Genomic DNA, 17,409 nt, shown 5'->3' on the forward strand with positions numbered 1-17,409 from the left:
GAAACAAAGCAATTATTTGTACTATGTCTCGATTGTAGTCGTTTAAGAGCTTACTTCGGGACGCCCGGGTTGCTCAGTGGTTTGACACCTGCCTTGGCCCAGGGTGTGGTCCTGGAGTCCTGGGATCAAGTCCCATGTCGGGCTCCCTGCATGGAGCCTGCTTCTCCCTCTGCCTGTGTCTCTGCCTCTCTCTCTCTCTCTCTCTGTCTCTCATGAACAAATACATAAAATCTTTAAAAAGAAAAAAAAAGAACTTACTTCTACTCGGAAGTAAGTGGACCAGTCGGGACGTGTTGGGCCCTATTGCACGCATTCTGCACCAGGGAGGTACTGTTACGCGTCCGGACTTTTGTGATTGGTGTCTTTCTTAGGCAGGCCGCCCTGCAGGGTGGCTCTGGGATTCCTGTTCTTCCAAGGGAGAGAGAGGCCTTTCCTTGATGCAGAGTGTGGGACTCAGGGGGGCATTGGGCTCTCCCTTGGGGAGGTGAGGGTCTGTTGCCATACAAGGGAGACATAAGGTCGACTCTGGGCAGCCCCCCACTCCAGGACGGAAGGGGTGTTCCTATGGGGCATGTTTTGTACTGGCCACAGTCAGTTCCAGGGGCGGTAAACTGACTCGATCCCATGATGAGCTTCCCCCTGTTGCTTCTAGCTTCTCGTTGCTGTAATGGATTCCTCTTTTTCCTGAGTGAATGTTTATTGGGCACCTGTTGTGGGCCAGGCCAGGTACTGCTGCTCTTGCCCTAGGGTGCATCTGTGAACAAAGTAGACCAGAACCCTGGGATTTCCCTCGATTGATTGATTGATTGATCTATCTATCTATCTATTTATTTTAAGATTTATTTATTTATTTATTTATGAAAAAGAGAGAGAGAGAGGCAGAGACACAGGCAGAGGGAGAAGCAGACTCTATGCCGGGAGCCCGACGTGGGACTCGATCCCGGGACTCCAGGATCGCGCCCTGGGCCAAAGGCAGGCGCTAAACAGCTGAGCCACCAGGGGATCCCCTCCTCATTGTTTTAGATGCAGTGTATCCATAGAGTGCAAAAGTGTTTAGTGACACAACAGATACGTTCCTAAAGGAACATTTCCCCCCATTTATTCCATTGTATTTTCAGAAACATTCTAGAAAAAGAAATATCTTTACGTGAAGATTAGCTGCAGGAAAAAGTATACATTTCTATCTATTTATGTTTTTATTTTTTACTTTTTTACAATTTATTTATTTATTCATGAGAAATACAGAGAGAGAGGCAGAGACACAGGCAGAGGGAGAAGCAGGCTCCATGAAGGGAGCCCGACGTGGCACTTGATCCCAGATCCTGGAATTCCGCCCTGAGCCACAGGTGGACGCCCAACCGCTGAGCCACCCAGGCGTCCCTTATTTATGTTTTTAAAAGATCTTACTTATCTATTCATGAGAGACACAGAGACACAGGCAGAAGGAGAAGCAGCCTCCCTGTGGGGAGCACGATGTGGGACTCGATCCTGGGAGCCCGGGGTCATGCCCTGGGCTGAAGGGAGATGTTAAACCGAGCCACCCAGGTGTCCCAATAAATAAAATCTTAAAAAAAAACCCCAAACATGGTTATTTGAAGAAAAGTGTAAGATGGGTGTGGTGCGTTGATGGTCGCCCCCAAAGAGATCCAGGTTCTAATTCCTGGAAGTGGTGAGAGTGACCTTATATGACAAAAGGGACTTTGCTGGTGTCGTTAAATTAAGGGTCTTGAGGCGGGTTTTCTTTCTTTTTTTTTTTTTTAATAATTTTTATTTATTTATGATAGAGAGAGAGAGAGAGAGGCAGAGACATAGACAGAGGGAGAAGCAGGCTCCATGCACCGGGAGCCCGACGTGGGATTCGATCCCGGGTCTCCAGGATCGCGCCCTGGGCCAAAGGCAGGCGCTAAACCGCTGCGCCACCCAGGGATCCCGAGGCGGGTTTTCTTGATGGACCTTCTCGGTGATCGTAGTCCTTCTGAGAGGGAGGCAGAGGGCGATTTGAGTGCAGAAGAGGAGGTGGCGATGTGGAGACCGAAACAGAGACTGGGATACGACTGCTGCAAGCGGAGGGGGTGCCGGCAGGCGGGACGGGGAGCTGGGGGTTGGGCCGCCTCCACAGCCGAGGAAGGAAGCAGTGCTGCCCACTCCTCCACTCTCGCCTCTAAGACTCATTTTGCACTCTGACCTTGGCGCTCTCGGGGGCACGTTTCTGGCGATTCCGGCTGCTAAGGTGGCAATAGTTTGTTACAGGCCGGACTGCGACTGTGGTAGGGAGAGTGAGCCGTGGGCTCAGGGCTGGGCCGCCGGCTGTGCGCAGTTTTGGCAATGGGAGGGAGCCGCTGTCACTGCTCGGAGACACCTTTGAGAAGCCGAGTGATGAGATCTACTGTGTTACACTCATGCTGCTTGTAAGTGGCTTTCTTCCGTCAAAGTATACCTTTTACCCAGCGCCCCCTGCGCTCCCAGCAGCGCCGCTCCCGCGGCCAGGAGCTGGAGCAGCCCCCGTGTCCCCCGGCAGGGGAGGACAAAGCGCGATCCGTCCTACAGTGACTCGTGTGCAGCCTGACCGGGAGCCGACAGGTCCCTGGAGACAGGAGGGTCGCTGGGGGGGGGGGGGGGCAGAGCTCCAGGTCGGGACCGTGGGGGAGCCCCGTGGACCATGGCGGTCCCGCTCCCACCCAGTGGGATGGCGCTGAATCCCCTGAGCCACGCACCCACACACGAGCAGGGGTCCCCCCCCACGCCTTTCAGCACAACTAAAACACTTTAAAAACATTTTTCAGGGATCCCTGGGTGGCGCAGCGGTTTGGCGCCTGCCTTTGGCCCAGGGCGTGATCCTGGAGACCCGGAATCGAATCCCACATCGGGCTCCCGGTGCATGGAGCCTGCTTCTCCCTCTGCCTGTGTCTCTGCCCCTCTCTCTCTCTCTGTGACTATCATAAATACATAAAGAAAATAAAAAATAAAAAAAAAACATTTTTCAGATTTTATTTTTAAGCAATTTATGTGACTATCATAAATACATAAAAAAAATTTTTTAAAAATTTTCAGATTTTATTTTTAAGCAATCTGTGGGGCTTGACCCCAGAACCTCCAGATCAAGAGTCCCACGTCCTGACTGAGCCTGCCAGGTGCCCCACACAGTTCAAAACCTTAAGGGTACACTGTCCTGGTCTTTTTTTTTTTTTTTTTTAATTTTTATTTATTTATGATAGTCACAGAGAGAGAGAGAGCGAGAGAGAGGCAGAGACATAGGCAGAGGGAGAAGCAGGCTCCATGCACCGGGAGCCCGACGTGGGATTCGATCCCGGGTCTCCAGGATCGCGCCCTGGGCCAAAGGCAGGCGCCAAACCGCTGCGCCACCCAGGGATCCCTGTCCTGGTCTTTCTGAAGATAAGGTAGCTCAAGGCATTAAAAATCTTCAGAAAGTGCAGCTGTCAACGAAAGAACTCGAGTTCTAGCTTAGATGTGTGCAGAGCCATGGGCTCGCTCCTGTGCAGGCTTTACCCCGTCACCACGCCTGTCCTGGTGCATCCAATTTGGGAGTGTCACCGTGGTGCTCACGACCTGCTGACCTGCTCGTCTCCCACTGGCCCTGGGTTTGTCTTCTTTTCTGTCCTGGGTCCTCCATCCTCACCAGGGACTGGAGGTCCAGGCCCGGGTCCTTGTACCCGCCCGTCATCTGCCCTCACTCCCAGGCTTGCTTCAGAGATGTCCTGCGTGCACATGGCCCCTGACTCCCCAGGTCTAGCCGGGCTGCTCCTCAACTCTGGGCTCACCCTGGGATGTCGCAGAGGCTCAGAGCCTCCCCCCCCTCCAACCCCCGGGCTCACAGGCTGAGGCTGCGAGTGCCACCTGCGGTCTCCCCATCTCAGTGAACAGAGGCCCCGCTCTCCAGAGGCAATGACAGGGCCTCTTCCTCTCACCTGCCATCTGACCCATTGGGATTTTCTTGGCCTTACCTCAGAACACACCCAGCATCCCTCCATTTCTCAGGCCTGCCCTGTAAACTCCGTGATGTGAACCACCATCAGCCCCTGCTAATGGCCGCTCTCTCCTCAGGCTCTCGCTGCCACCAGCACTCCCTCCAGCCTTTTCTTAGCAGGCAGCTGAGCAACAGCGTCAAGGCTAATCCCGGAGCGTCTGCACTCAGGGCTTTCCCGGGGTGCTCTGACCCCCCTCCCACTGCTGACCTCTCGCCCGTTCTGCTCCAGTCAGCCAGCCTCCTTGAGGGTTGGTCTCTGGAAACCATCAGCACCCCTCTTCCTCACACCTTCCCCCCGGCCGTGCCCTCTGCCTGGGATATGGCCCACACCTCTTGTGCCCAGGCTGTCTCCCGGCCCTTTTCTACCTGGAGCTAAGGTTCTCCAGCGCACTCATCCGGGTGGTTGCCAGAATTCATTCCTTGTGGTCATGGGGCCGAGATATCTGTTTTCTTGCTGCTCGTTGGCAGGCAACAGCCCTTGAGTCCTAGTGGACCCTCTCAGGTCCAGCCACCTGTGCCTGGCCCTGTCACACTCCACAACGCCCACTTCTTGGCCAGCTGTCTGCCACAACTGATGCATACACAAAGTATTGGCTCACCCCAGCGGCCTACACAGCTCTGTCAGGGTCCTGCCCCCAGAGTGTCCAGTCCTGGAGCAGCTGACAACACCGGAGCCAGGGTGCTGCCAGGAGCGCCTGGTAAGGCCTCCATCAACAAGCCCACCACGCAGACCAGATTAAGCTCTTAATCAGCTTTATATTGACCACTTTTAAATAGGAAGGGTGGTCAGGGTCCTCAGATCTTTGAGGAAAGCCTCCAAGAAGAAAGGGAGAGACCATAACCAAAAACAAAAAGGAAAGCAGAGGGCATCTGAAGGGCAGAGTCATTGCAGAGAGCAGGAGAGACCTTGGGAAATAAAACTTGATTTAGAGAACTGAAATGCACCCTCAGAAGTTAAAAAATAAAAGCGTCCAGTTGAAAGGTTGACAGATGAAGTCAAGAATATATCCTAGAGAGTTCTTTTTTTTTTTTTCCCTTAAAGTTTATTTAAGTAACCTCTACCCCCAGCTTGGGGCTCCTACTCATGACCCCTAAGATCAAGAGGTGGATGCTCTTTGGACTGAAGCAGCCAGGTGCTCCTCCCCAGAAAGTTATGGAAAAGATCGAGACTAGGAGACCAAAGATAAGGCAAGTACAGGTTTAGCGAGGCATAGCACCTGACGGACGTGTCAGGGAGGGGCCCGAGGTGGTGTCGAAGGCTCCTTCAGGAAGACCTGCAGAGCCTGAGCACAGGGTCTCTGGCGGAGAGGGCCCTTCCCGGGCTCGGAGCAGTGAGGGGAGTACCCACGGCAAACAGGCAGCGGGCAGAGAGCACGCCCCACAGAGCTCTGGGACGGGTGTGACGGGCCTGTCGGGGGAGCGTGGAGGGGGGCGTCCCAGTCAGGAAGGCTCTCAGGATCGGACCCTGGCTTCTCTGAGAAAGGACGCAGGGTGGGGGCGGCAGAGGCAGGAGAGGCCACCGTGGGGGGGCCTCTGGGACTCAGATGGTGAAGGGGGTGTGCCGTCCTGCGGAGGGCTCCATGGAGCAGCAGGGACAGAAAATAAAGGCGCTAGAAAGCAAGGGAATTGCTAAGTCCAGGAGAAACTTCTGTGAGAAAGGCGTTCCCGTGGTTTACATGTGGTTGTGTAGTTGGTGCGTAAGCGCTGTGGACGGCCTCGGCGCCCCGGGGAGCGGCAGCGCTCACTTCGCCTACTTCCCCCAAGGAGGCCCACGCGAGGAGGCCCACGCGCAGGATGCAGGTTGGAAAAGCCAGAAACAGCACCGAGACCACATGAGTTAGGCCAGGACATAGTGGTCCGTCCCAAACCACCCAAAGCTGGAGGGCAGACAGCAGGCCTCTGGGAGCAGGGCTGGGGTGAGCCCGTCCCAGGCCTGGCAGCACTGCGCCTCCGTGTTTGACGACTGACCTCTCTCAGGGCCCGGGGTGCATGGTAATTAATTAATTAATTAATTTTAGACTTTTTATTTATTCATGACAGGCACAGAGAGAGAGAGAGAGAGAGAGAGAGAGAGGCAGAGACACAGGCAGAGGGAGAAGCAGGCTCCATGCAGGGAGCCTGATGTGGGACTCGATCCCAGGTCTCCAGGATCACACCCCAGCCCGAAGGCCGGCGCTAAACCGCTAGGCCACCGGTGGCTGCCCAATAAAAGGTTTTTATGCCACATCAGAGGTGGTTTCCTTCCTTGGATGACGTTTTAACTCTGCTGAAAAGCTGACATACGAAGGGAGAGGAGACCTCAAAGTAACGTAGATCTGGAACTCTAGGATAATCGAAAGGCTGTATGTATTAAGATTTATTTATTAGAAAGACAGCGAGGGCAGCCTGGATGGCTCAGCGGTTTAGCGCCGTCTTCGGCCCAGGGCATGATCCTGGAGTCCTGGGATCGAGTCCCATGTCGGGCTCCCTGCATGGAGCCTGCTTCTCCCTCTGCCTGTGTCTCTCTCTCTCTCTGTCTCTAATGAATGAATAAATAAAATCTTTAAAAAAATTAATCCCTTGGGGTGCTTGGCTGGTTCAGTTAGTGGAGCAAGCAACTCTTGATCTCAGAGTCTTGCGTTCAAGCCCCATGTTGGGGGTGGAGTTTACCTAAAAAAGTAAAAAGTAATATAAAATAGTTCCTTAATGTTACCAGCTCTTTTGTCAGCACCAACCAAAGGCAATAGATATTAACACCTCACCATGTTGTTTTTTTTTTTTTAATAAGAAGTAGCACACTACAGATGAGGCCATAGCCTCGTGCACCTCTTTTCCATCCTCACCTCTCTCTCCCCAGAAGAGCCACAGCCTTAAACTTACACTGAGAGGAGGTGCCTGGGTGGTGAAGCTGGTGAAGCGTTGGCTTTCTGGCTTTCTGCTCGGGTGGTGATCTCAGGGTCCTGGAGTCAAGTCCGGCATCAGGGTCCCTGCTCAGCGGGGAGCCTGCTTCTACCTCTGCCTCTGCCCTCCCCCTGCTTGTGCTCTCCTAGCTCAAGTAAGTAAATAAATAAATCTTAAAAAAAAAAAAAAAAAAAAAAAAAACTTATACTGAGAATCCTCATGTTCATGAGAGACATAATGAGAGAGAGAGGCAGAGACACAGAGGGAGAAGCAGGCTCCATGCAGGGAGCCCGACGTGGGACCTGATCCCGGGTCTCCAGGATCACGCCCTGGGCCAAAGGCAGACGCCCAACTGCTGAGTCACCCAGGGATCCCAAGCTCTGTCTTTATTTAAACATGCCAGGAGGGATCCCTGGCATGGAATAAATAGGTAAAGTCTTTGAAAAAAATAAAACATGCCAGGCTTATTTCCAGAGATGTCAGTAAGGAAGCAAAACATAGACATCCTTTCTGTCTCCCTGTTTATAAACTTTGAAAATTATATGACATTTAGTGTTTTCTAACTTTATCAAAACAACTTAGTTTTTGCTCAGCTGTGAAATCAAAGTAAGCAAAATTGGAAATGGCATCTTGAGTGCTGGTGCTGGTGGGGCGTCCACCTCTGGGTGCAGAGGCCAGTGGAAGCATCTGTGCCAATGAGCTCTGGATACCTCCCTCCGGCACTGGCCGTTCCCTTGGGGGCACCATTGAGTGGGAGCCATTGAGGGGGGGTCACCAGCTGGTGCATCTCAGGACAGAGGACTTCTGCAAAGCAGCAGGAAAAACTCGACGTATATATGCCTTGTAGAAAGAAGTGTAGATGCCATACTGTAGGCAAGCGACAGAAATGATCTGTAATCAGGCTTTTGAGAGTTGCTTCTTTGCCTGCCCGCTCGCACCCACCTGCACATCTGACGTGAAGTTTGTAAATGGCTACAGGGATCCCCCACACATTTTGGTTATTATCATTATGGCTTCTTTTCTGCTCCCACCCCTGGAATACCGCACTTTGTTCACGTGTTCGTATGTTGATGGGCATTTAGGTGGTTGACATTTCTTTGGGCTGTTACAGCTTCTGTGATCATTCAGCACAAGTCTTTGGACAAATACTTCCGTTTCTTTGGGGTAAACAGGTAGGAGTGAAGTGACTGGATCATATGGTGGGTATGTGGTTAACCTGCCAAGCGGTTGTGCAAGTTTACATTCGCAACAACAGTGCCTGAGAGTTTGCATTCCCTGTCTCCCTCCAGACCCCTGGGGTACCTGGTATGGCCAGGCTTTTTAACTTCAGCCATTCAAACAGAAACGCCCTTCGTTGAAGCTTTAATTGGTGTTTCCCTAATGATAATGATACTGACTCGAATACAAACTTGTTTTCTGATCCAGAATGTGGTCTCTTAGTAAATGTACGTGTGCAACTTGAGAGGAATGTGTCCCCTACTTTGGTTGGGTGGGGTGTTCTTTACATGTGAGTTTGAGGTGCTTGATGGTATCACCATGACCCCTGAAAATATTACAGTTCAGGTACAGGAGTCGCAAAATGGGGTTAGTTTCTCCTTGTGAAGAGCTACGCTTTCAGCTTGATTTTTAGAAGTGCCTCTTCAATTGGCCTTAAATACGGTTAGCAAACTTTCTCTCGTTTCTTCTCTTCCACATCATGTCTCCATATCTGTAGCAGAAACAATATAAGTTGTTAGTAAAACGAGCCAGCTCTGTCTGTCTGCAGCTGCTAGCAGTCTGGTGTTTCTGTAACGTAAGGGATCCGCACCCGGGAGAGGGGACTAGCTGGCTTTGACATTCCAGTGTGTGTCCCTTGACTTGGTCCTTCTGGCTCTGTTGGATTGTGTAAGAAGAGCCGGGTTCTCATTTTTCACAGTCTCCTTGTTTTTTCTAAAAACCTTTAACTGGAGTCCTTTGGGCTTAGAGAATTAAAATATCATGCCCAGTCATCAGCTACGGGGAAATTGATGTATTCTCCAAACTGCAAAGAAAGTGTAATTAAAGTGGACTTTAAAAAGTGTATACTTTGATTCATCTTCTAACATAGTAACATGTAAAAGGGCCTACTCCTAGTTAATGATTTGTTTAAAAGGCATAGGGTTAATGTTTCAGAATGAACAACTTGGTACTTTGTGTTCGGTTAGTAGCTTTGTTGTTGAAAATCTTAGAAATGCCTTTTTTTTTTTTTTTTAAGTAAGCTATATGCCTAACATGGGGCTTGAACTCATGACTCTGACATCAAGAGTCACATGCTCTACTGACTGAGCCAGACAGGTGCCTCAAAATTCTTAGACATCTTACGAACAGATTGGCCAGTATGGATTCCAGGTTATATAGCCGTGCAGGTATCTCACTAGACATCATGTGCTTTAGGAATGAAGGCTTTTGTAAGATAAGGAAGGAGGTGTTTTACAAGTAATTCTGATTCAGTTATCTCAAGAAGTCAGCAGATGGGGGCAGCCCGGGTGGCTCAGCGGTTTAGTGCCACCTTCGGCCCAAGGCCTGATCCTGGGGTCCTGGGATCCAGTCCCACGTTGGGCTCCCTGCATGGAGCCTGCTTCTCCCTCTTCCTGTGCCTGTGCCTCCCTCAGTCTCTCTCTCTCTCTCTCTCTCTCTCTTTCTCTCTCTCTCTCTCTCATGAATAAATAAATTAAAAAAAAAATTAAAGAAGTCAGCAGATGAATGGACTTCCAAGCCCAGTATCTCAGAAGCACTCGGGGCCCAGGGATGGAGGGGTGGTGGCCACCATCTTCTCCCTGTAGTGGAGGGAGAAGGGGGAGACGTGGTCTCTGGCGGGGAGCCCTAGACCTCTAGAGTCAGTCAGCTTGAGCTGGTCCAGTCTGGCTTTACGCTACCTGCTAGTGGGGAGAGGGTGAACACGGCAGCCTGCTAGCCTGCCCACTGCAGGGAGGCCCCGTGAAACCTTTGTGGGTGGTATAGAGTAATGGGTTTGGCCTCAACCTTAGCCTTGGTTGTCTACCTTTGAAATACCTTGTCTACATCCCAACGCCAGGTATTCACATGTCCCTACCCTTCTATCCCCTGGTCTTCCTGGCTGGCCCTGCCCCCCTTTTGTAGTCAGAGGTGAGATCTCTTCCTGGCCCACTGCCTCATCCTTTTTTCCTCACTGCCTTCTCCAACGTCGATCCTCTCTTGCTTTCTTTGCTCTTTTTTTTTTTTCCCCCCAGTTTTGTTTTCTCTCTCTCTTTAAAGTTTTCATTATAGAAAAGTCGAAGCCTAGGGACGCCTGGGTGGCTCTGTCGGTGAAGCGTCTGCCTCTGGCTCAGGTTGTGGTCCTGGGGTCCTGGGATTAAGCCCCGTGTCAGACTCCCTGCTCAGCGAGGAGTCTGCTGCTCCTTCTGCCTCTGCCTGCTGCTCCCCCTGCTTATGTGCACGCTCTCTCTCTCTCCCAAATAAATAAATAAAATCTTAAGAAAAAGTCCAAACCTATATAAAAATAGGTAGAGTAGTGTGATGCCTCCCCAGCACCCCACCCCCAGCCTCAGCGATTGTCAGTCATGGCCAATTGGTTCCATGTATGTAACCATGTATGTGCCTCGTTCCCTGATGTTTGAAGTATCTCTACATATTTCAGTAAGTATATCAAAGAAGGAAGGCCCTTTGAAGAATCACTAAAATATCATTGTCACACCTACAAAAATTAGACGTCTTAATATCAAATAGTATTCAGTATGTAGGATCCATATTCAAGTTTCTGATTCTTATAAATATGATTTAAAACAAGTTTGTTTGAATCAGGATCCAGAAAGCCCTTACATGGTCACAGATAGGTACGACTTCTGTGTTTCTGAGCGAGGGCTTCCTCTCCATCTTTTCCCTTGAAAACAGGAGTTCGCTTCTCTCTCTCAGGGTCCTCATTCAGTGGGTTCACCGTGGGTTCACTGGTTACATCCATGTGATATTGTTGAAAAATACTGCTTTGATCACCGTATTTCTTCTAAATTGGTAGTTAGATTGAGGTTTGATTGGTGCTGTGAGCTTCCCTCAGGACACACGTGGTGTCTGGTAGTCTTTGTGGTGTCCAGAGGTGTGGAGGGTCATTGATTCTGCCCGTTACTTCATGGAGGATTGCAGGCCGGGGCACTTGGACCCTTGCCGCCCCCCCCCATTCATTAGCTGGGGTGCTCTATAAAGAGAGACTTGCCGTCATCTGCTGTCACTTCCCTGACTGACTGTAGAGGAAAGGCAGGCTAACGCCTTGACTCTTTCCCTTCATTTGTTAATTTTCACAAGAATCAGCTGGTTCCCTGGGGTCCTCCAATGATGACCACTTATTTTTCTTTCTTTCTTTTTTTTTTTTTTTAAGATTTATTTATTTATGATAGACACACACACACACAGAGAGAGAGAGAGAGAGAGAGGCAGAGACACAGGAGGAGGGACAAGCAGGCTTCATGCTGGGAGCCTGACATGGGACTCGATCCCAGGACTCCAGGATCATGCCCTGGGCTGCAGGTGGTGCTAAACCGCTGAGCCACCCAGGGATCCCCTTATTTATTTATTTATTTTTACCATAATCACACCTTCATGGATTAAAACATGTTTGATGTGTTTCAGTCCCTGAGTTATTCTGATCAGTGCCCACGTGACCATGTGGGGCTGTGAGGCCTCCGATGTTGGCTCCTGAGGTATGGGGAGTGGCCCAGTGAGTCTTTGCTGGCGTCTTTGCTTTCAGATGCGATAGGGGAGTCCAGGCTCTGCTTGCACACTTCCTCACGTGTCTCTTTCCACGGGAAGTGGGGTTTCAGTATCACAGCCTGGATGCTAAGTTAGTTGGACAGCGTTAGACAGTCTTTGTTTTATTTAATATATCATGAGTGATGCCTCATAATGATACTTAAATTCAGGATTATGTTGTGTTTGCTTCATGCCTTCGCTCTGATATCTTTTTCTTCTTTTTCAATTGCATGAGGGCGCCCATCCTGAACAACACTTCAGACGACGGAATCGAACATTCCTTATTACTTGGTGTTACTGCTCAACAGTTTAATGATCATCATATTTTCCCTTATAAAGTCACTTGAAGTTTGCATAGAGGGTTTTTTTCTTTTAAAATCCAGGAAAGGATCGAGTCTCATGTCGGGCTCCCTGCATGGAGCCTGCTTCTCCCTCTGCCTGTGTCTCTGCCTCTCTCTCTCTTTCTCTCTGTGTCTCTCATGAATAAATAAAATCTTTAAAAATAAATAAATAAATAAATAAAGTCCAGGAAATTCACCAGAGCAAGTCCTGGATAGGTCTTCTGGAGTCGAGAGTTGGTACTCAGTATCCATTGTAGTTTTTCAACATGCATGGAAAATTTGTTGTTGTTGTTTTTAAAGATTTTATTTATTTATTTATCCCGACTCGGAACTCGATCCCAGGACTCAATCCCAGAACTCCAGGACCACACCCCGAGCCGAGTGCAGGCCCCAGACTGCTGAGCCACCCAGGGATCCCCTGTTTTTATTTTAGAGAAGTTTTCTTAACTATAGTTTTAATATTTTTTTCTGTACCTTTGATTTTGCTTCTCTGGGGCTTCTGTTATTTATTTATTAGGTCATTTTTGTCTTCAATATTTTCACTGCCTTGAGTCTTATTTATTTATTTATTGTTAAAGATTTTATTTATTTATTTATTTTTGAAAGAGAGTGAGCAGGGTAGGGGCAGAAGGTGAGGAAGAAGCAGACTCCCTGCTGAGCAGGGAGCCCGACTCAGGACTCAATCCCAGGACCCTGAGGTCATGACCTGAGCTGAAGGCAGACACTTCACCAATGGAGCCACCCAGGCGCCCCTCTGTATTCATTTATTTTTAAGAACTTTGTTGATGTATAATTTATGTGCCATAAAAGTCACTCATCGTAAGTATACAGTTCAACGAATTTTAATAAGTTTGTAGAATTGGGCAGCCCGGGTGGCTCAGCGTTTGGCACCGCCTTCGGCCCAGGGTGTGGTCCTGGAGTCACAGGATCGAGTCCCACGTTGGGCTCCCTGCGTGGAGCCTGCTTCTCCCTCTGCCTGTGTCTCTGCCTCTCTCTCTCTGTGTCTGTCATGAATAAATAAAATCTTAAAAAAAAGTTTGTAGAATTGTGCAGCCACCACAGTCGTGTTGCACATGTTGTAGTCATGCAACATCTCCACCCCCTGAAAGGTCCCTTGTACGGTCTGCAGTCAGTCCCTGTGCACCACACAGCTCCAGGCAACCCCTGATCTACTTTTCATCTCTGTAAATTGTCTTTTATGAAAATGTTCTATATATGAAAGAATATGATTTGTGGTCTTTTGTGTCTGGCTTTTTTATTTAGTGGAATGTTTGAGGTTCCATCTGTGTTGTGTGTGTCAGTATTTCATTCCTTTTTAGGGCTGGATAGTCTGCCGTATGGATAGACCACACTGTGTGTACCTACCTATTCCTCCTTTGATGGACAGTTGGGTTCCTTCCACTCTTGCTGTTGTGCTGTGAATGTTCGCATGCACGCCTTTGTTGGACATGTGTTTTCCTCCCTCTCCTCCCTCTTGGGGTGGGTACCCAAGAGCCGAGTTGCTGTGTTGTCTGCTGAGCTTATGTTTAACTTTTTAAGAAACTGCCAAATGGTTTTCCACATTGGCCCGACCATTTTACGTTCCTCTGGCAACATATGAGGTTCTAGCTTCTCCACATCCTCGCCGACTCTTGTTATTGTCGTCATTGTTTTGAATACAGCCATTCCTAGTGAGTGATATCATGGTTTTAATTTGCATTTGTCCAACGACTCATAATCTCAAGCATCTTTTCATGTGCTTACTTTCTATCTTACTTGGCAAAATGTCTGTTTAAATGTTTTGCCCATTAAAGAAAAATAGTGGTGTTTATCTTGTTGAATTATAAGTGTTCTTTATATATTCTGGATATGTCTTTTATGAGATATGTGATTTGCAAATATCTTCTTCCAGACTGTATCTTGTCTTTTGGTTTTTACTAATGGTGTCTTTTGAAGTGCAAAAATGTTAAATTTTGATGAAACCTAGTCTAGACTTGAAAATATAAATGTATCTTCTTTCTGAAGAATTTCATTCTGTGTAACATCCTTGTGTGAATCATCTTACTTTTTATGATTTTTTTGATATCCAGAGTCTACTTGCCTAAGTTATTTTTACTAAGGATTTTGCACAGCCAGGAAGGCCTGTTGGAATGGATGAGCAGGTCTATGCTGTGTTAATAATAGTCCAGATACTAGCTAGAATAATCCCTCAAACTTCACACTTCTGATCTTCTTCCTCGGGAAGTATGATGTTGACCTTTGAGAGCAGGATCTTATTCCGTCATTCATGGTCCTGGGTGCTGTTGGCAGCTTTCTCCTGGGAGGCCTCCTGTCTGTGGCTGGAGCTGTTGGCGGCTCGTATTCTCAGCATTACACCTTGCAAGTGGGCTGCTCGCCTGGATGTGGCAAGAGGGTCAAGTACAGAGTGCACCCCCCTCTGATGTTTTAAGGCTCGAATAACATTCTTGCTTGACAATTGCAGGTGAAGGACTTAACAAAATACTTGGACCCCGGCGGGCTTGGTGTGATCAGTTTTGAGGACTTCTACCGAGGGATCGCTGCCATCAGGAACGGAGGTCAGTCCCCCCATCGTGTGCTTCCTTCTCCTGGCATCCTTTGTTCGAGCCCTCGCCTTGCTGTGCCCTCAGCCACCCTTAGGAAGCCCCTTCCTCCTCAGGCTCCTTTGGTTGGGCTTAACATCTTCCCTTCACCTCCAAGCCCCTAAAGCACCCACCCTGGTTTCAGGTGCACTCTCCCTGTTTGCTCCTCACACATCCTATCTCCCAGAACTAACTCAGCCTGTTGCCCACGATGTTAGAAAGCTGCTGCCCCTTTGGCGGACATGCCAGGGTACTGAAAGGGTTACACATGAGCACCTGCACGAGCACTGCTGTTGGTGTTCCGCAGGCCATATGCAGCTGCATTATGTTCTCGCAGACCTGTCCACACTCCGCCTGGACAACAAAGCCAACCTCTATTTTATTTATTTATTTATTTATTTATTTATTTATTTATTTATTTATTTATTTATTTATTTAATTTATTTATTTCAGTCACAGAGAGAGAGAGAGAGGCAGAGACACAGGCAGAGGGAGAAGCAGGCTCCATGCACCGGGAGCCCGATGTGGGATTCGATCCCGGGTCTCCAGGATCGCGCCCTGGGCCAAAGGCAGGCGCCAAACCGCTGCGCCACCCAGGGATCCCTTTTTTTTTTTTTAATGGTTTGCATTTCAAATCATGAACTCCCATACACTTTACCATAAACGGTTTAGCATGTGTGCCAGTCATTACCTAGAGTTTAGTATTTGTGGCTTTACTTTGAGTAAAAATTTACGTATGTTAAATGCACAAATCTTAAGTAAATCGTAAGTCATTCTGTGAATTTTGTTACATTCTTAGTGCCTAGTAACGGAAATGCCTGCCAAGTGTCAGCATCACCACAGACCATTCCCTCACGGCCTTCACGTGGCCCCTCCCTTCTCTCTACACCATCTTGGCTGATTTTCATCACCCGAGATCAGTTTTGCTCTCATGGGCTTCGTTCACACAAAGGGCATCGTTGGAATGGGCTCTTACTCGCAGCTTCTCCCTGTGGGTGGTGTTTTTGAGATTCATCCATGTTGCATGGACCAGAGTCTGCTTTTTGACGCAGAGCACTGTTCCATTGTATGTTTGTACCACATCTTGTTTATCTGTTGCCCAGGGGGTAGCCTCTTGTTTGGGGGCTCATGTGTTTCCAGTTTGGGGCTGTTACGAATAAAGCTAGTGACATCTGTCTTTGTGTGGACACATGTTTTCATGCCTTTGGGGCCTGTACACAGGTTGGGATGGCTGGTTTTGTGGGTGTAAGCTTAGTATCTTACACTCTTACAATCTCCCTGGTGCCTGTCCACTGCCTCTTCACTTCGAATTCTGGAGCTCTGGAGAGCCCTCTTTTCCTCATGCCCCAGTTCCAGCCCGGGGTGTTGGGGCTGATGGTGGTAGAAAGGCACTGGTTGCACGCTCTTCCCTTCTTCCTGCCCTTGTCAGAGCTGGAGGACCTGGGCAGGACCTGCAGTGGCCGGGTCAGGGATGCCCTTGGATCTGCAGTCATATCAACACTTGTTGGTAGAGTCCCTATTTCATCTGTTCCCTGTCTGTCTGCTGTGTTGCCCAGCAGTGTCCCAGAGGGGTTGGGTTTCCTAAAACACTGAGCCCAGGTGCCTGAGGTGCACTCTGTGTTTCCTGACCCATGTGACCCTTTGCTCTTCACCCAGTGGGCCCACACATATGTGAGTACCAGCATAACCCGGCGACCTGGGGGACCTGTGGGTGCAGAGCTCCCATCAAAGGAAGGACTGTCAGTGTGGCGGGTGGGGGCTGTGCCATAGAACCCTGTAGACCAGCTCCAGGGAGGAGCCCCCTGCAAGGGGAGCTGGACTGAGGTCTGGTCCAAGTGTTGGAGCTGTCCTGAGGCCAGTATGATGAGCATGGCTGAGCCTGAGGATGGAGAGGCTATGGTGAGGGCGCCACCACCTGCTGGGCAGATGGGGCCTGGGGAGGGACCTGTAGAGTGGGTGGGGCAGGAGACCCTCTGGGAGGTGGTACTGGCAGGGGATGGGTGATGTGGGTAATGCCATGTGGGCATGGGGATGAGGAAGAGAGCCTTTGGATGACTTCTGAGGTTTGAGGCTTAGAGTCCCATTCCTGTGTCTGTATCCTTGTGGCCGATACGTTGTAATCTTTAGGTGATTTTCGGAGGTTATAAAGTTATTTAAGCCTTCATGCTTTTGCACGAAGATTTCCGTGGCGGTTTCATGCAAGTTTTGGCCTCTGCTCAATCTCCAGTGCCTTTGGTGGCTTCCTAAATGGAGCACATCCTCAGGACCTCCCTCGGCTATGGCACCTGTGCCCAGGACCCTTGGGATGGCTTTGTTCCCCAGCAACTTCTGTCAGTTAACGTGTGTAAAACTCAGCATATACTGTTTTCTCTTAGTTTTAAGATCCATTGTGATTTCTTTTTTTTTTTTTAAAGTTTTTATTATTTTTTTTATTTATTTTATTTTATTTTATTTTATTTTATTTATTTATGATAGTCACATAGAGAGAGAGAGGCAGAGGGAGAAGCAGGCTCCATGCACCGGGAGCCTGACGTGGGATTCGATCCGGGGTCTCCAGGATCGCGCCCTGGGCCAAAGGCAGGCGCCAAACCGCTGCGCCACCCAGGGATCCCTCCATTGTGATTTCTGACTCATCAGTTGTTCACAAGTTCTTTTAATTTCTAAATGTTTTTTAAAGCTTTGTCATTAATTTCAAGCCTCATTGTGTGTGATAGAGAATGGAATCTCTGTGTTCATTCTCTGGTGTTTGTTGAGTTTGTTTTGTGGTCTGCGGCACGGCCAGATTTTACACGTGCGGTGAGCGTGCCTAACAGTGCTTACCTACCCGCTAGTGGAGGTACACGGGCTCTTTTTTTTTAATATTTATTTATTTATTATTTATGATAGA

The 17,409-nt window shown here is 49.1% G+C and overlaps 1 protein-coding gene across 2 annotated transcripts in view; it reads left to right on the forward strand.

The window, feature by feature from the left end:
- RAB11FIP3 (RAB11 family interacting protein 3) overlaps positions 1 to 17,409 on the forward strand; it is a 78,310-nt gene that overhangs the window by 23,894 nt on the left and 37,007 nt on the right. For both annotated transcript variants that reach the window (XM_077905920.1, XM_077905921.1), the window contains exon 2: positions 14,405 to 14,498. In XM_077905920.1, the coding sequence (XP_077762046.1) occupies positions 14,405 to 14,498 (94 nt within the window). The remainder of the gene's footprint in view (positions 1 to 14,404; positions 14,499 to 17,409) is intronic.

The sequence above is a fragment of the Canis aureus genome, chromosome 8 (assembly GCF_053574225.1).
Source record: "Canis aureus isolate CA01 chromosome 8, VMU_Caureus_v.1.0, whole genome shotgun sequence".
NCBI classification, from domain to species: domain Eukaryota; kingdom Metazoa; phylum Chordata; class Mammalia; order Carnivora; family Canidae; genus Canis; species Canis aureus.